Source organism: Mastigoproctus giganteus, chromosome 3 (genome assembly GCF_048544385.1).
Source record: "Mastigoproctus giganteus isolate SK-2022 chromosome 3, ASM4854438v1, whole genome shotgun sequence".
NCBI lineage: Eukaryota > Metazoa > Arthropoda > Arachnida > Uropygi > Thelyphonidae > Mastigoproctus > Mastigoproctus giganteus.
In genome coordinates, this window is record NC_143577.1 from 109,180,955 (window position 1) to 109,201,484 (window position 20,530).

General features: G+C 37.1%; 1 protein-coding gene across 6 annotated transcripts in view; it reads right to left on the reverse strand.

The window, feature by feature from the left end:
- The window catches only part of Cad74A (cadherin 74A), a 748,720-nt gene that overhangs the window by 572,717 nt on the left and 155,473 nt on the right, over positions 1-20,530 (reverse strand). For all 6 annotated transcript variants that reach the window (XR_016546733.1, XM_090369392.1, XM_090369388.1 and 3 more), the window contains one exon: positions 10,385-10,483. Coding sequence is in view for 5 of the 6 variants with exons in the window: in XM_090369392.1 (XP_090225518.1) it covers positions 10,385-10,483 (99 nt within the window). In the remaining variant the exon portion in view is untranslated. The remainder of the gene's footprint in view (positions 1-10,384; positions 10,484-20,530) is intronic.

Below are 20,530 nucleotides of genomic sequence, written 5' to 3' on the forward strand. Positions count from 1 at the left end.
ATTTACATGTTTGTAACTCTTAATTTCCATGTAACGGTAATTTTTTTCCTTTTTGCCAATTAATTTCATTTATAATTTCATTTATAATGTAAAACTCCTGGTCATGTCGCCGTGTTGAGTATTATTGTCTCTAGTACATGTCCTGTACTTATTAGCAATAAAGAATTTATTTATTTATTATAATGTTGGTGACCAAACCATACGTGACATTGTAAAAAATAAAGGGAAGCATCATACTGGATATGCGAGTAGTATGTGTTAAGTTTTTCGGCTTTTTTTTCCATTTTTAACTGCAGGTAACTGAATCAGCAGATCGGGGGCACAACTGTACATTTATTTTGCTTTGGATGCAGACAAAAAAAAAACTATATATAAACTTAAAATAAAAATGTAAATAATAAAAATAATAATAATAAAACAATAACATAAACATTATATAAATTTAACTTGTCTTGCTTTGGCTGTAGCAAAATCAGTCATAATATTTTTTTATATCTAAAAAATCACAAATATCACTTTCTATAAATATTATTGCCAAATTATTTAGTCTTTGCTGTTGCATTAATGAACGGAGGAAATTTTTTATTAATTTTAATTTCGAAAAAGAGCGCTCACCACTATCTACTGATATAGGCATTGTTAACATTATTTTTAATTACATAAATATATTATGAAGTAGAGTGCTTAAATTAGTTTTGAATATAAAACAAAATTTCTTGTGGAGTCTGAGTCATGGACATAAAATTTTGAAAAATTTGTATTTCATTTGCAAGATCAACAGCGACAATATCTTTTGGACATTCCTCATTAGTGGCATCTGATAACTGTAATTCTAAATCTGAACAATGTTTTAAAATTTAATCTTTTGACATTTTGCTTAGCTTGCTAAAACATTGTAAAAAATTAAAATTGTTATTTGGTTACTTTTCTTTTTTTTTTTTTTTGTATTCATAACCAGAGAGTTATTATTATTATTAGCCATATGGGCTTGAAGTGGTGAAACCCATGTTTAGTCTCTAGAGCAAAGTTTCCGGCATATCCCCCTCCCCCCATACTTCTCCTTCAACCCATGCACAGTACTATGTACTATAAGTTTTGATACCTTTTGTGTTTGGGGTTTTCATAAAAAAAAAAAAAAAGGAAGCATGAAGCTTATGCTAAACCAGCAAAAAAAAAAATTCCCTGAGAGAGAGAGAGAGAGAGAGTAAAAAGGAATCATCAAGAAAGAGAAGCATGATGATATCCAGCTCAGGATCCCGGGTGTGCCAAGCCCATACTCACCAGATGTGAGTCCCCAGGGTTGTTTCCTTCCATCAGACATCTGAGAAATATTGAAAAAAAAAAGGTTTAATTTCAAAATTCATTATTTGTTAATATAAAATATGGAAAAACACATTCTTCGATACATTTAACTTTTAGTCTCCTTAGGTTTTACTCAGAGGTAACTACTATCAGAGAGGCGCCTCCTTAGCCAGGTGGGAAGGAGCAGCAGTGCGTAGCACATGCTTCTTGATTAGACCGGGGTTCGAGCCTGTCACCACCAAATACGGAGGATGCGGAAAGGTCAGGGAATGACCACCGCATATCCCGGAGCAATATGGCCTTAGTTGCTAATGCTCCTAAAAACCCAAATAACAACAACAACAACAACTACTATCAGAGGTAAAGGGTAGGATTTTTGCTTTCGTAAAGGTGATTACAGTAGTCTCAGAGGTTTTTAAATTCTATATAGTGAGACCAACTGATGATGTTACCAAGAGCATATTCTAAATAGGAAGCATTCAAGGAAGTAATCTTGGAAGCTACTAGGCTTTTCATACCAACTAAGAAATACTGTTCAAGGTTTAGGCCTAAACCTTGAACAGTATTTCTTTTAGAGTTTATAGAACATTGATCTATATTGCCTCTTAGTCTCTGCCACCACTTAGTCATTGCTGCCCTTGTGCAGTACACCACTTGCACCACAGGGTTGGTGTGGCTCTGGGTCCACTTGATATTAATCATTCAATTGTTGAGGAATCTGCTCAGGTAGCTGACAAACTGAATGTGTATTTTGCAATTATTTTGTAATAACTGAGAGCAAAGTGGAGGAGAAATTGTTGAAGTTTAAAATAAGAAAGGCACCTGGGTTGGATGGGATCTATCCAGTTATATTAAAGGAGGCAGCAAAGTAAGTAAGCAAACTCTTAGCCATAATTATGAGAGTTTCCTTTGACTCAGGGGAGGTCCCCATGGACTGGAGATGTGCAAATGAGACCCCAATTTACAAAGAAGAATTAAAGAATGACATAACTAATTACAGACATGTTAGTTTAACTTCTATTCCAGGAAAATTAATGGCTTCACTGGTTAAAGAAGCACTGTAGAATCAGCTAGACAAGACTTCAGTTATAGCTCGGACACAGCATAGTTTTGTTAAGGGAAAGTTTTGTCCGACCAATTTGATTGGATACTATGATGTGGTCACAAAGGAACTGAATGCAAAAAATAATTTTGATATCATATACTTAGATTGTAGGAAAACTTTTGATACTGTTGCACATGGAAGACTACAGTACAAGTTAGAGCAGTATCGCATTAAGGGCAAGCTGAATAAAAGGATTGTTGAGTGGGAGAAGACAGAGTGGTAATCAATGGATACTGCTCTTCATGGACTAATGTTATTAGTGGAGTCCCCCGGGGTTCAGTGTTGGGTGCTTCATTGTTTTCTTTATTTACTAATGATATTGATGAAGGTATGTCAGGTGTAACGTCTAAGTTCACAGATGATAAGAAGGTTGGCAGGGTTGTTAGCTTGCTAAAACTAATACTAATGAAAGTATGCTACTGCAACAAGATCTAGAAAAGTTGAGCAAATGGGCTGAGAGGTGGCAACTGAAGTTTAACATTAACAAATGCAAAGTACTGCATATGGGTAGCAGTAACCCCAGAGTAACATACCAACTGTATGGTACTACATTCAGGGTCGTAAAAAATGAAAAAGACCTAGGGATAATTGTGCAGTGAGACATGAAGTTTTTTGAGCAGTGCAGACAGTCTGCAAGAGCAGCTCATGGTGTCTTGTCAATGATATACAGGAAATTTTTTAGCAGGGATAAGGAGGTGATTATCCCCTTGTATAAGGCAATGGTCAGGCCACACTTTGAGTACTACTTACAGGTCTGGAGGCCTCATTTTAGGAAGGATGTTCTGCTGCTGGAACAAGTAAAGAAAAGGACAAAGAGATTGGTGAGTAGAACAAAGGGTTGCTCTTACCAAGAAAGGCTTAATTTTTCCAAATGGTAGCATCTGGAGACTAGGCACCTGCAAGGTGATCTGATTCTGATGTAAAGGACTTGAATGGTTTGAGCAATCTCAATGCTGATGGGATTCTTCCTCTTTCTCAGATTAAGCACCTAAGAGACCATAAATTCAAATTGAGGAAAGACAGTTGTAGAATAGATGTGTTGAAGTTTGCCTTTATCTAGCATGTGTTTGATTACTAGAGCAAACTTCCATCTGTCATTGTGAAAGTTGATAGCTTAAATAAATTCAGCTGAACTAGACAAACTTTTTGAGTGAATGGATAGTTGAAATGGGAATGTTTTTTTTAACAAGCACAGACCATGCTGAGAAAAAAATACCCCACAAGCCTTGCACCATCTCTCCTAGGCTGAAGGCACCTCTGTAGCCAGGTGGGAAGAAGCAGCAGTGCGTAGCACATGCTTCTTGATTAGACCAGGGTTCGAGCCCGTCACCACCAAATACGGAGGATGCGGAAAGGTCAGGAAATGACCACCGCATATCCCGGAGCAATATGGCCTTAGTTGCTAATGCTCCTAAAAACCAAATAACAATCCAAGGCTGAATTGATTGGAAAGGCTCTCATCGTATACTGACTCCTATCGTGTCTGGGCAGAATTGCAGACACTTTCAAATTTAACCCCAACTCAACTTTTTTTTTTAACATTGCCCTGTACTTGTTAAGTAATTCCACCATTCTCCTACTCTTAATATCATTAGTGCCAATGTGTAAAACAATATCACCTTTTGTGCCCTTAAACGATGATATATCTGCTCTACAAAGTGATCAACTTTTTCCCCTTGCAGACATACCCTGGTCCTGTTCCACCTATCCTTTTTGCACAATATATTCCCCGTTTCCCTGACAGTAGAGTCACCAACAACAACTAGTTCCTATGGGACCAGCGCATTCCGCCTTGGGGATGTTGCCTGATGTTCAAGTGCAAGCTCTTGTGTTGATGTAGGCAGCTGACAGCCTGATGGGCCTCTCAATTTAAATACTTTGAATGCATCTACGTTGTTCTTCAAGCTCTCATAAAGGCCCATAACAACACTGAGTTGGTACCTCATTACCTTACACCCCTTACATCTAGTGCACACAAAGACATTCCCCTTGGCTATATCATGTCCCATTCCTGATAACTCCACAGACATCAAACAAACAAACAGTACATTTTAAAAGGCTGTGATTCAGAGGACAACCCTCCCCAGTTCTCCCCTGAGCCACAACACTCCCACTACACCACTACCTTGAGCCTTTTGCTTTGTTGCTCTGACCTGAGGCATGATTTTGATTCAATTTCAATTAAAAATATAACACTAACTTATATCTCAATGCAGTAATAACACTATATATATATATATATTTCAGTATTGAGTGTTATCTCCTGCTGAGTTATGTTATATGAATTTCGTATATCCTATCGAGTTTATGTTATATGTATTTAGTTATAACGGTATATTTCTAAAATCTAAGTGGTTATATGTATTAAGTTATAACATTACGTTTGTAAAATCTAAGTAGTTACAATAGATAATAAATTTAACTATATATTGCCACCCACGTGGTTCAAACTCTCGCACTAGCTATCTATGCCAAATCAATATATTATTCGTGTCCTGTTTTATTTGAACTCTTTTTATTCCATTTTCTTTTAAACATGAAACTTTCGTCAAATTTTCTTTTTCTTTTCATCATATATGTCTAGATACTATCTAAGTTAGCTGGATTGAGTACATCTGCTTGGTTTTATGAACTTCAAAAAATATTTAAACATAATTATATTCTATAAAATGAAATTTTCACCAATTTGGATTCCTCCACCACAAATTAATCCAAATTTCCAAGTAACTGCAGGCACAATTTATAACAGATGGTCTCATGAAAACAGTGTTAAAAACCAAAACAGGAGATTGAACTTTTCAACCATTGTTGCCCAATTTGGGCTTACAAAATTCTTTGGAATTCAGATCGAAGTTGATGAAATTGAAACAATTTATACAAAAACAAATGTAGGGGACATTACCACATCAAAAAAAAATAAAAAAGAAAAAAAAAAGGAACAAGCTTTTACGATTTTCATTTTTAAAATTTTATTTTTTTACAAATTAATTTTTTTTTCAAAATTTATTTTATTTCCTTACAAATAAATTTTTTTTTTAATTTTATCTTTAAATCTGATTTAATTTTTGACAATAATTTCACTCTAATGTGGGTAACCAAGTCAGAATAAGAACAAATTAATATCTAAAAGAATTTATGTACAAAACTAATTTTTACAAATTTTCAAAATTCCATGAAAAAACTCAAAACTCAATACACAGAGGAGCTGCTACTGAAAAACTCACTACCTAGAGTCCACACATGTTCAGGGAGTTCACTCCAAAAGTTCACACATTTTCTGAGAATTAACTCCAAAAAACCGACAGATATTCCAAGAACCAACTCCAGAAAGTTGCTAAATTGGTAGATGACGCTCATCAACCAGTGCCATACCACCACTTCGCTTATTGGAAGATTGAAGTGGTGGAACCCATGTTTAGTCTCCAGAGCAAGGATCTGGCAGAGGGCCCCCCCCCATTTCTTCTCTCATGAAATATGATTGATGCCTTTTCAGGTTATGATGGACATCGTGGCAAGATCCAATCTTCCTTACATTTCAAGGGTACAGCTTTAAAACGGTGCTAAGAGGCAGACTGCCAAATAGTCCACCAGACCGAACCTACCGGTAACTCTCTAGGAGGCTTCCAGATCAGCTAGTGTATAATGACACTGCCTCTACCCTGCCAGATAGTAACTGGAGGGAGTCTGAGTAATGTGTATGTGGGGGGCATTGTCAAGGCCAAGTTATGTCAGGGAGTCATGTATATTCTCACCATGTGTATGCCATATTGAAAAATTTCATTATTTCATAAAGCATCTCCTTGCCACCTTTTCTTATGAATATACCATGAATTGTCAAAATAATAGAACAAACTTATCTTCAAAAAGATCTTAACCTTCCAAACACGTTCTTATTCATTTCAGAAATATATGTGGTCTAGGTTCAGTGATGTCCATTTCCACTTATAGTCTGCCATACCCCATGTACTTTATCTGACAGAATCACAGTTATCGGTTGATGTAACCACTGCTTATCTCAGTTGCCTGAATTATCGCTGCTAAGGTTTCGCTCTGATGGGGGAATATCAGAATAGACATATGCACATGTTCATTCTGATATTCCCCCATCAGAGATTTGGTAATTTGGCATCTCCTCTTTTCGATCTTCTCTCGCTTAAAATCTCTCTACCACATTCATCTGTGCATCTATCGTTCTCCCAACTACACTAATCACTTGGAATTCTTTCACTTCCTCTTTTGAAACTTGAGTTTCTCCAGTACAACCTTCCTAACAGTAAAGTAATTTTCTTGGTGATTTTAATGTTCACAACTCCAGCTACTACCCATTTTCTAGTCAATGGATCCAGCTGGTCGAGATGCTGAGGCTTTTGCAATTACTAATGACCTCGCACAGATTGTTTATTTACCTACCAGAATATCAGACAATCCTAACCACACAGGCAACACATGATTTTTTTCTTACTAACAACTCTTCTAAGTACACTGTTGAAGTGAGTGGTCCTCTAGGCACCTCGGATCACAACTAGGTGATGGACTCTTCTCCAATGGAGTCTTTCTGTCACAGCTATTCTCATCAAACTTCTGTTGTTTGGCATTACAAGAATGCAAAATGGGATGATTTGCGAGATTTCTTTTCTACTTTTCCTTGGTCAGATTACTGTTTCAAATCTTATTTCAACGTTTGCTGGGGTTTTTTTTGGCTGATGCTATATAAGCTTGCTTTCTTGCATAATATGCCTCTGTTAATGCTGATGTATAATTTCATCAGCATTAGCATTAGATCTGCTGGTGATATTCTGGCTTATGTTACCCATCTATGGACAAATTCAATGGACAAGTTTGGTGAAACTCAAGCAGTTGCTCTTGACATTTCAAAGCCTTTTGATTGTATTTGGCATAAAGGTCTTCTAAATAATCTTCAATCTTATAGTTTGCCAACTGTTTTTTGTAACTGTGTATCCAGATTTCTATCTGACTGCTCACTGCAGTTCTGGTTCATGGCTCTCTGTCTTCTGACTTCTCCACTAATGCTGAACCCCAAGGTTCAGTTCTTTATCCCACTCTTTTCCTCTAGTATATTAATGACCTTCTTCCATTGATATACATTCATTCTTCCATGATAGTACATTGCATTCCACCTTCCAGCTTAAGAAACCTTGCCCTGCACAAACAGCTTCAACTTCTCAAATATCCACTACCAATTCCTTAAATGCTTCTCTCCAGGTAATTCTCCGGTGGGGCAAAGATAACTTAGTTGATTTCAATCCTTCTAAAACTCAGTCCTGTCTTATATCTCACAAAAAGGATTCTTCTGTTCCTATGCTTACCTTCAATGACACTCTGATTTATAGGCAAGATCATATATCTGTATTGGGAATTACCCTGATTTCTAATTTCTCTCTTGGCATAAGCACATTACAAATATTGCTTCCTCTGCATCTAAAAAACTGGGTTTTCTCTTTCACTCTCAGATTTACTTATCTTCCAAACAGCTATTCACTCTGTACAAATCTCAAATCTGCCATACCATGGAATATTGTTGTCCCCAAAACCCCTCTCATGCTGCTAGATTCCAAAAGGGGGCAGTTAGGTTAATTAATGACTCATCAATAACAGAGTCTCTCCACCCTCTGTCTCATAGACATTCTGTTTCTGCTGCATGCCTTTTCTATTGATACTCCCATGTGCACTGTTCTTCTGAATTGGCTTCTATAATTCCCGCTCTCTCTTCTAAAGCAGTCTGAACATGTGCTGCAACCAGGCAACATCCTTTTACTGTCCAACTTCAAACTCACAGAACCAACTTTTCTTCTTACTCATATATTCATTCGACTTCTGTTTTCTGGAACAGGATTCCTCATAAGTATTTCCTAAAAATTATAATCTACAGAAGTTCAAGTCTAATGTCAACAAATATCCTTTCCACCTATAGTATTAAAACCTATAGTACAAAGTACTATAGGTCTAATACCTCTCGTGTTTGGGCTTTTAATAAAAAAAAAAGATGTAGCCTAAAACTTGCAGTAATGGGATAGCATATAGCGTTGATTATCAAGTGGCACCACTTGTCCGAACATGTGCCAGAACCATTCAACATCCTTTCAATATCCAACTTCAAACTTACATAACCAACTTTCTTCTCCTCGTTTGTCTCTTCAATTTTTGATTTCTATAACAGAACTCTGAGTCTAATGTCAACAAGTATCTTTCTCAATCTTCAACCCATGCATGGTGGTAAGGACTATAGGTTCTAATACCTCTCATGTTTGGGGTTTTCTTATAAAAAAAAAATGATGAATGATAAGGTTGTGGTGTCTTTTTTTTTTTTTAATATCTGTGGCCATTACTGCTGTTGACAGTCATGTGATTTTTCTATATGATTCAGTTAGGTACATTAGATGTGGACAGCAGCAGTATTTTAGTGTAACTTACAAAATAGATCAACCATGAACAATTTATATTTATTTAAGTAAAGCTGACCAAACAAATTAAAATATACTATTCCTTTTTGTTTTGTTTTTTGCCTTTTTTTTTTTTTTTTGCCGCAAAAAAAAAAATAATTTTCATTATTTATTTACTTTTTTTTTTTTCAGTTTTAATTACCATGTCCAAGTTCCAAAGTAGCATCTAGATCTGAAACAGATTTGTCTAAGCCTGGCTTATACAAAGCAAGTCGCTGGGGAAGGGGGAAAGCTGTAATTTCACTGAGAGCTTTAAAACTTAAAAGTAGCATTTCTGCATTCTCATTTTCACTATGCTATCCACCTGACAAACTCCTTTGATAGCAGGCTTTATATTAATGAAAAAAATCTGACTATTTGCTATTTTCCTCAACTCAAAGCACCCAACTTCTATGGGATCTACAATTATGTTATATATTGTGTTATATTCATATACCACAATAGGTTATATAACAGACAAATATAACACACAATTAACGTTATATATTAATTATTTATATGATGTTATATAAGCTTGCTTTCTTGCATCATATGCTTCTACTAATGCTACTGATAATGTATTCACAACAGAAAGTCTGGGTGTAGTTGAAATAAACATCAAAAATCACTTAAATTTTATATAGCGTCTGTATTAGTATTAGCTACAAGATTGCAAGCCTTTGCTAATCCAGTCAAAAATAAATAAATAAATGAAAGAAAGAGATACTACCTGTGGGTTTCCCTTTTCCTATAGATACCAATGCAGATTATTTTTGAATTTTTCCAAGCCACTAGCCTCAATCAATTTTCAAATGATTAAAAACTCACTGACTAAAGGAATACTTCCTAGAATCCAATGTATAACTCTTCTCCCTTGGTTTGAAATATCACATATCCAACATATATGTTAACACACACTGCTTATTTCTATATTTTGTCATTTTTTAAACTACCAGACAATTTTATTAGTAAAAATGAAGACCTGGAAATTTGTGAAATAATGAGCATTTAAACCTGCATGGAGTGTAATCTGCCTTTAATTTCTTAAAAGAATTAGTTTATTCTCAGATGTTTCATGGTACTTCCTGTACCACTCCTCCTTCAGTGAACTGCTCTGATGCTGTCCTTACAATACCATCAGCCTCACCCAATGTGAAGCTGATGATATGATAAGGGATTATCCCTCAGATCCTGTATCAATTAGATAAGGTATCGTATCTCAGAACTCCTGTAATGCCGTCCTTACGATACCATCAGCCTCACATCATGTGAGGCTAATGGTATCTTAGGGACAGCATTACAGGAGTTCACTGAAGAAGTAGTAGAGGAAGTACCTTGAATAATCTGTAATTCTTCAAGAAATTAAAGGCAAAATATGCTCCATACAAGTTGAAATGCTCATTATTTCACCAATTTTCATTTCTTGATATACCTGAACACCATGCCACAAAAAGAATATCGAAAAATGAAAATATAAATTTTAATTGCTATATAAAATTTTTGTTAATTATTTCAATAAACAAAGGTAGTAACATACCACATCTGCCATGCATGAAAGTTTTATTTCAGAATTAATGCCAACATCTGCGTCTGTAACCAAAATACCTTTGTAAACAGTAGTTCCAGCTGAAATGGTCTGCAGGATTGGGAAAAAATATATATTAAGTTTGCAATTAATTGAACACTTGTTGAGACTGAAAAAGGAATTATAAAAGATTATGAAAAATCATCATTTATGTTTAAACATTTGAAGGAAAAGAATTCATATGACTTTGAAATCACACCATGAGGTATCTAGGTATAATAGCTGTCCCCAGAAATAAAAATACCTTTCTAACATAAATACTAGAAATGCCTTTGCAAAACATTATAAGAGATAACCTACCAACATATTCTGTATAGTAAGACCTTGATACAACTTGGATATGCTACAATTCAGACTGCCTTTTTTCGCATATTTATTTTATTTATATGCAGAATGGTATTTTTTTTCCTAAACAAGAATTTAATGATGTACTTTTTTTTTCTTTTTTTTTTGTTCAGAATGATTTCATAATCACTTTGTAAAAGAGGTAAAACCATTCAAAATGAAAATTAAGTGTAAATGAAAAACATCAGGGTATTGTTATATAATGCACCTGTACCTTCCTCCATTAAAATCTTAACAAGCAATGATAAGTTACCAAGTTACAAAGGAGGTTAGGCAGGCGAAGGCAGATTACGAGAAATCTTTGGCAAGGGATGCAAAGAAAAACAGCAAAGAGTTCTTTACTTATGTAAACTCTAAAAGGAAGGGGATGAATCAGATTGGTCCACTTGATTTTGATGGGTCAACTGTTGATGATCCTGCTCAGGTAGCTAACAAACTGAATGAATATTTTGCATCGACATTCACACATGAGGAGTTATTCAGCAAGGGGAATGCCAGAGGTGTATTAAACTCTGGCAGTAAGCTAGAGAATCTTGTAATAACTGAGAGTAAAGTGGAGGAGAAATTATTGAAGATAAATACAAGAAAAGCACCTGGGGTGGATGTGATCTATCCAGTTATATTAAAGGAAGCAGCAAAGAAAGTAAGCAAACCCTTAGCCATATTTATGAGAGCTTCCTTGGACTCGGGGGAAGTACCCGAGATGTGCAAATGTGACCCCAATTCACAAAGGAGGATCAAAGGGCGACACAAGTAATTATAGACCTGTTAGGTTAACTTCTGTTCCTGGAAAATTAATGGAGGCACTGGTTAAAGAAGCACTGCAGGATCATCTAGACAAGACTTCAGTTATAGCTCAGACACAGCATGGTTTTGTTAAGGGGAAGTCTTGCCTGACCAATTTGATTGGATACTATTGGATACAATTTGATTGGATACTATAAAATAACTGGATGCAGGGAATAACTTTGATATTATATACTTGGATCTTAGAAAGGCTTTTGATACTGTTTGCACATGGAAGACTGCTGCACAAATTGGAGCAGTGTGGCACTGGAGGCAAATTGCTGCTATGGATAAAGGGGTGGTTGAGTGGGAGAAGACAGAGAGTGGTAATCAATGGACACTGCTCATTATGGACTAATGTTATTAGTGGAGTCCCTGAAGGTTCAATGTTGGGTCCATTGTTGTTTTCTGTATTTATAAATGATATTGATGATAGTATATCAAGCTTAATGTCCAAGTTTGCAGACGATACGAAGGTTGGCAGGGTTGTCAAGGACACTACTGACACTATGCTACTGCAACAGGATCTGGAAAGGTTGAGCAGATGGGCTGAGAGGTGGCAAATGAAGTTTAACATTGACAAATGTAAAGTACTACATATGGGAAACAGCAACCCCAGAGCATCGTATCAACTCTGTGGTACTACACTGACAGTGGTAGAGAATGAAAGGGACCTGGGGGTGGTTGTGCAAGCAGATATGAAGTTTTCTGAGCAGTGCAGACAGGCTGCAAGAGTAGCTCATGGTGTATTGTCGATGATATATAGGAATTTTTCTAGCAGGGATAAGGAGGTGATTATTCCCTTGTATAAGGCAATGGTCAGACCGCACCTAGAGTACTGTATACAGGTCTGGAGGCCTCATTTCCAGAAGTATGTAGAGATGCTGGAATGAGTACAGAGAAGTGCAACAAGATTAGTGAATGGAACAAAGGGGTGCTCTTACGAAGAAAGGCTTATGTTTTGCAAATTACAGTGTCTGGAGACTAGGCACCAGCGAGGTGATCTGATAGAGGTGTATAAAGCCTTGAATGGTTTGAGCATGCTCAATGCTGATGGGATTCTTCCTCTTGCTCAGAATAATCACCTGAGAGGGCATAAATTCAAATTGAGGAAAGACAGATGTAGGATAGATGTGAGGAAATTTGCCTTTAGCCAGCGGGTGGTTGGTTGCTGGAATAGACTTCCATCCCTTGTCGTGGAAGTTGATAGCCTAAATAAGTTTAAGGCGCAGCTGGACAGGTATTTCGAACGAACAGAGGGGTGAAGCGGAACTGGTTATTTATTTATTTTTATTTTTTTTTTTTTTGGCTGATGCTGCATAAGCTTGCTTTCTTGCATCAAATGCCTCTACTAATGCTAATGAGGCAACATCAAGTGCTTTTTCTTTTTCTCTCTATTGTCAGGGAGACAAATAATATATTGCACAAAGGATATACGGAATAAGACCAGGGTATGGCCAAGGACGAAAGTTGAAGTTGTAGAGCAGATATCATCTTTTAAGGTCACAAAAGGTAACACTGTTGTACGTTGGTACTAATGACATTAAGAGTATGAAATATAGGGACTTGCTAAACAAGTATAGGTCAATGATGAAAAAAAGTGGAGATTCTGAGTTAAATTAGAAAGTCTCTGCAATTCTGCCCAGATACAACAGCAGGGCATATAGGAAGAGATCCTTGTCAATCAATTTAGCCCTGGAGAGATTGTGGAAACTAATGGGGTAAATTTTTTTTCAGCACTGTCTGTGCTTGTTAACAGAATAGATTGCTTCAACAGGGATGGGAGACACTTAAATAGAAAGGATGCAAGAAATATTTGCAAGGCAGTGTTAGGCAGGGTGGAAAACTGCTAGCTTGGGGGGGGGGGATTCACAGATTAATGGATTAACATTAGCTGCTGCAGACAGAGATAAAAGTGATTCTTGCACTGCTTCTACTAGAATGAGCAGCAGCCTGGAAAGCAAGCTGCTGGGGATTTCAAGAACTTGTGGGAGTCATCATGGAACAAGTAAATACATAGACTCTGTTAGGGTAAATGAGAATAAGAACAGGTGCTTGTATACCTCAACACAGCATTTTGGGTATTGTTGCATTTCTGTATACAACTTGTATACAGAAGTACAGCATTTCAAATTTGATGAATTTGAAATGCTGGTCAAGACATCAAAGTCAGATATTGTCGGGATATCAGAGACATGGTGTCATAATATATACAGTTCAGAACTGAAATTTGGGGAGTATAATATGAACGGAATAGATAGACAGGATAGGAAGGGAAGATGGATTATGCTGTTAGTTAAGAAACATGTAAAATCTAAGGAAGTGAATCCAATTAAGATAGATTAGCATAGGCATATGATGCAAGAAAGCAAGTTTATGCAGCATCAGCCAAAAATAAAAAAAAAAAAAAAAAAACTTCCACTTCACCCGTCCGTTCATTCGAAATACCTGTCCAGATGCGCCTTAAATTTATTTAGGCTATCAACTTCCACAACAAGTGATGGAAGTCTGTTCCACCAACCAACTACCAGCTGGCTAAAGGCAGATTTCTGCACATCCATCCTACATCTGTCTTTCCTCAATTTGAATTTATGTCCTCTCAGGTGATTATTCTGAGCAAGAGGAAGAATCCCATCAGCATCGAGCATGCTCAAACCATTCAAGGCTTTATACACCTATATCAGATCAACTCGCCGGTGCCTAGTCTCCAGACACGGTAATTTTCAAAACTTAAGCCTTTCTTCGTAAGAGCAACCCTTTGTTCCATTCACTAATCTTCTTGCATTTCACTGTACTCATTCCACTGTACTCTACATCCTTCTTGAAATGAGGCCTCCAGACCTGTATACAGTACTCTAGGTGTGGCCTGACCATTGCCTTATACAAGGGAATAATCACCTCCTTATCCCTGCTAGAAAAATTCCTATATATCATTGACAAGACACAATGAGCTACTCTTGCAGCCTGTCTGCACTGCTCAGAGAACTTCACATCTGCCTGCACAATTACCCCAGGTCCGTTTCATTCTCTACCACTGTCAGTGTAGTACCACAGAGCTGATACGTTGCTCTGGGGTTGCTGTTTCCCATATGTAGTACTATACATTTATCAATGTTAAACTTCATTTGCCACCTTGAAGCCCATCTGCTCAACCTTTCCAGTTCCTGTTCAGCAGCATAGCATCAGTAGTGTCCTCAACAAACCTGCCAACCTTTGTATCATCTGCAAACTTGGACATCAAGCTTGATATACCATCATCAATATTATTTATAAATACAGAAAACAATAATGGACCCAACACTGAACCCTGAGGGACTCCACTAAGACTGAACCCTGAGGGACTCCACTAATAACATTAGTCCACAATGAGGACAACACGGAACCCTGAGGGACTCCACTAATAACATTAGTCCACGATGAGCAGTGTCCATTGATTACCACCCTCTGTCTTCTCCCCCCTCAACCACCACTTTATCCATAGCAGCAATTTTCCTCCAATGCCACACTGCTCCAATTTGTGCAGCAGTCTTCCACGTGCAACAGTATCAAAAGCCTTTCCAAGATCCAAGTATATAATATTAAAGTTATTTCCTGCATCCAGTTCTTTTGTGACTGCATCATAGTATCCAAACAAATAGGTCAGGCAAGACTTCCCCTTAACAAAACCATGCCGTGTCCGAGCTATAACTGAAGTCTTGTCTAGATGATCCTGCCGTGCTTCTTTAACCAGTGCCTCCATTAATTTTCCTGGAACAGAAGTTAAACTCACAGGTTTATAATTACCTGTGTCAGCTTTGATTCTCCTTTGTGAATTGGGGTCACATTTCCACATCTCTAGTCTATGGGTACCTCCCCTGAGTCCAAGGCAGCTCTCATAATTATGGCTAAGGGTTTGCTTACTTCCTTTGCTGCCTCCTTTAATATAACTGGATAGTTTCTATCCACCCCAGATGCCTTTCTTGTGTTTTTCTTCAACAATTTCTCCTCCACTTACTCTCAAGTAATTACAAGATTATCTAGTTTACTGCCAGAGTTGAATACACCTCTGACATTCCCCTCGCTGAATAACTCCTCATGTGTGAATGTTGATGCAAAATATTCATTTAGTTTGTTACCTACCTGAGCAGGATCATCAACAGTTGAACCATCGATATCAAGTGGACCAATCTGATTCATCCCCTTCCTTCTAGAGTTTACATAAGTGAAGAACTCTTTGCTGTTTTTCTTTGCATCCTTTGCCAAAGATTTCTCATAATCTGCCTTTGCCTGCCTAACTTCCTTTGTGACTTGGTTACAGACCAGCTTATATCTATCATAGGTTTCTGTGTCACCCAATAATTTATATATATTCCATGCATTTTTATTCTCTGCCATGTGTCTCATTAGTTCATCTGACATCCATTTAGGCCTAAACCTTGAACAATATTTCTTAGTTGGTATGTAAAGCCTAGTAGCTTCCAAGATAAGTTCTTTGAATGCTTCCCATTTTGAATTTGCTGTTGGTAACATCATCAGTTGGTCCCACTGTATAGAATTTAAATAGTGTCTCAGACCATCGTAGTCGCCTTTACGAAAGCAATAACTCTTCCCTTTACCCCTGATGGTAATTACCTCTTTGAGTAAATCCCACTTCAGCACACTTTGATCACTGCCACCTAGTGGTTCCTTTATCTGCTGATTCTTAAAGCATGAAGAATCACTACTGATAATCAGATCAAGTATATTACAGTTAAGTTCATTCCAGCAGAAGCAGTGCAAGAATCACTTTCACCTCTGCCAGTGGCTACTGTTAATCTGTTAGTCCTTGTATCCCCCCAAGCTAGCAGTTTTGCGACCCACCTAACACTGCCTCAATAGCATCAGCAAATATTCTTGCACCCTTTCTATTTAAGTATATCCCATCCTTGTAGAATCAGTCTCTCCTGTTAACAAGTACAGACCAGTTAGAAAAAAACTCTACCCCTTGAGCCTTGCACAATCTTTCCAGGGCCAAATTGATTGACAAGGCTCTCATCATATACTCCCTCCTATCGTGTCTGGGCAGAATTGCAGACACTTTCAAATTCAACCCAAATTCACGGCTTTTTTTTTCAACAGTGACCTGTACTTGTTAAGTAATTCTGCTGGTCTCCTACTCTTAATATCATTTGTGCCAACATGTACAACTATAATACCTTTTGTGTCCTTAAAAGATGATATCCGCTCTACAACGTCATCAACCTTTGCCACTGGCAGACATACCCTGCTCCTGTTCCACCTATCCTTTTTACAAAGCATGTTATCAGTTTCCCTGACAATAGAGTCACCAACAACTACTAGATGGAGATGGACAGTGCAATGTTCAGTCACTTTGATGTAACATAAGCAGACAGGTTTTAAATTCTATACAGTGGGACCAACTGGTGATGTTACCAACAGCAAATTCTAATTGGGAAACATTCAAGGAATTAATTGTGGAAGCTACACGGCTCTTCATACCAACTAAGAAATACTGTTTAAAGTTTTATTCCTAAATGGTTGTCAGATGAACTATTGAGACTCATGGCATACAAGAAAAATGCATGAGATGCATATAAATAATCAGGTGACACAGAAGCCTATGGTAGATATAAGCTAGTCTGTAATCAAGTCATAAAGGAGATTAGGCAAGCGGAAGCAGATTGTGAGAAATGTTTGGCAAAGGATGAAAAGAAAAACAGCAAAGACTTCTTTACTTATATAAACTCCAGAAGGAAGGGAATGAATAACATTGGTCCACTTGATAACAATGGTTCAACTGTTGATGAACCTGCTCAGATAGCTGACAAACTGAACAAGTATTTTGCAACAACATTCACACATGTGAAATTCTGTAGGATAGAAGCTTATTAAAATCTAACAGGAAGCTAAATGATTTTGTAATAACCAAGAGCAAAGTGGAGGAGAAATTGTTCGAAATAAACATAAGAAAGGCACCTGGGGTAGTTGGATCTATCCATTTGTTTAAAGGAGGTGGCAACAAAGGAAGTAAGCAAATCCTTAGCCATAATTACAAGAGCTTCCTTGGACTTGGGAAGTTCCCTCAGATTGAGGTCTGCAAATGTATCCCTAATTCACAAAGGAGGATCAAAGGTGACACAGGTAATTACATACCTGTTAGTTTAACTTCTGTTCCGGGGAAAATAATGGAGTCACTTGTTAAAGAAGCATTGCTGGATCATCTAGACAAGACCGGAGTAATAATTCAGACACAGCATGCGTTTGTTAAGGGGATGTTTTGTCTGACCAATTTGATTGTATATTCAAATTGGTTCAAATTGGTTTATGACATGGTCACAAAGGAACTGGATGCAAAGAATCATTTTGATATCATATACTTGAATGTTAGGAAAACTTTTGATAATATTGCACATGGAAGAAATCTGTATAAATTGGAGCAGTGTTGCATTAAGGACAATTTGCTGCTATGGATAAAGGGATGATTGAGTGGGAAAAGACAAAGAATGGCAATAAATGGACACTGCTCTTCATCGACTAATTATATTAGTGGAGTCCCCCAGGGTTCAGTGTTGGGCCCAATGTTGTTTTGTTTATTTTTCAATGATACTGATAAAGGTATATCAAGCTTAATGTTCAAGTCTACAAATGATGCAAAGGTTAGCAGGGTTGTTAATGACAGTATGCTACTGCAACTGGATCTATAAAAGTTGGGCAGATGGGCTGAGAAGTGGCAACTGAAGTTTAGCATTGACAAATGCAAAGTACTGCATATGGTTACAGTAACCCCAGAGTGTAGTAACCCCAGAGAAATGTTCCACACAGTTGGAACATTTCTCTGGGGTTACTACACTCAGTGTTGTAAAGAATAAAAAAAGACCTGGGCATAATTGTGCAGTCAGATATGAAATTTTCTGAGGAGTGCAGACATGCTGCCAGAGCAGGTCATTGAGCTTTGTCAGTGATATACAGGAATTTTGCTAGTAGAGAAAAGGATTTGATTATCCTTTTGTATATGGCAATGATCAGGCCACAGCTTGAGTACTGTGTACAGGTCTGGAGGCCTGTATACGGTACAGGTCTCCAGACAAGGACCAACAGACCAGCTCTTAGAACAGGTTCTAAGTTGTGCTCACATCAAATTTACCTTCACCCTTTTGGATCATTTCCTTCCAGCTAAAATGTTTCTATGCTTGTTCGAACACTTGAAGTTCACCTCGTAATGTTTTTGAAGAACAGACTGCTATACGGAAAAAGTATTTTCAGGCAGGTTGCTTTTCAATGAGTCTTCTGTGATTGAAAACTATCATAGGAGTGTACCTGTGTCATCCCTGAAATATATGATTAAACTGTACACAGTATCATCACCACAATATTAATATCCAATAAAGGATATTAATATTGTGTATTATTGAATATTAATCCATGTAATTTCATTGACTGTCAAATGAAATGCTAACAGTCCAGCTTGATAAATATTACTTACATATCATTGAAGTTGTTCTGCAATTATTTTTTCTATTTCCAATTTATATCTTATTTTATGTATTTTATTTCTAATTTACTTTAATCTAATTTTTCTCTTTTCCTCTCACATGTGGACTCCTTTTCCTTTTTATATGTTTGTTTATGTAAAATACTAGAACCTATAGTGTTTGGTACAATGCACTGGTTGAAGGCTGAGAAAATAGAAGATACTTGTTGATATCAGACTTGAAATTTTGTAGATGGTAATTTTCAGAAAATACACATGAAGGAAGGTTGTTCCAGAAAACATCAGTGAAAACATCTTTGGCAGCACCAGGACTGAAGAAAAACCAATTTGTCACAAAAATGTCACACAGAAATGATGCAAATAATGTCACTTCCTAAATGGAAGTGAAGTAATTTGCATAATTTTTGTGACAAATTAGGTAGAGTAAGTAGTGGGCTCACGCCTGCTACTTACTCTACCGAATAAACCTTAGTGCTGCAATAGCATTATTTAGGAAGTGACATAATTTGCGTCATTTCCATTTTACATTTTCATCAAATATGTTTTCACATAAAGTGTCTTTCGTGCATACAGGGTACACATGCACTTTTATTTTGAGCACATACTACCTTCTGGAATACAGCCAAAAATGGTTACACCCAGGTCCCAGCCTGCAAGGCTGGGACCTGGGTGCAGCCATTCTCATGAAGGGTCTGTATATTTCTATTACTGGGAATAAAAATTATACTTTTTATCTATTAGGAACCACATATGCAGGAAAATTCAGAACTACAACAAAAACAAATCAAAGAAATTATTTTTCAGGAAAAATGTACCACCCAACTCTCACCAATAAGAGACTGCATTGTCTAACGGTCCATAAAGGATGTACGGATTTTTTTGATTGATTTGATTTGGTAGTTGCTGGCGCATCGGCTTCTGTGGCCATATTGCACCTCCCAAGGTTTTTGCAGTACTTTGATCCAAGCCCGAGGCGGGAATCGAACCCGCGACCTTTGGGTTGCCAGGCAGGTACTTTACCCACTCGGCTAGCCCGGTCGGCAAGGATGTACGGAAGGCATATTATTATTATTAGCCGTATGGTGCAAGGAAGCCTGAGGCTTATGCTGCTCCGGCCAAAAAAAAAAAAAAAAATTCCCGAGTTACGCTGAGAAAGAGAGAGAGAAGTACAAAGGAATCACCAAGGAAGAGAAGAATGATATCAAGCTCAGGACCCTGGGTTTGCCAAGCCCATATTCACCAGATGTGAGCCCCTGGGGGTATATAAGGATCATTTTCTGAATGTTCACTCTGTAGTTTATAAAATTTGTTAAAACTTTTAAAAGGGACTTTCATAAAGCTAATTCTGTATTTGTAAAAATCTATTTAATCTACCAGTTATAATTATCTGTTATGAAATTGTTTTATTTTTCCAATTCACATGTAAAAATCAAAAGAAATTACTACTGCTTATAATCATTAATTATTTTTGTGTTCTGGCATTAACAGAACACAAT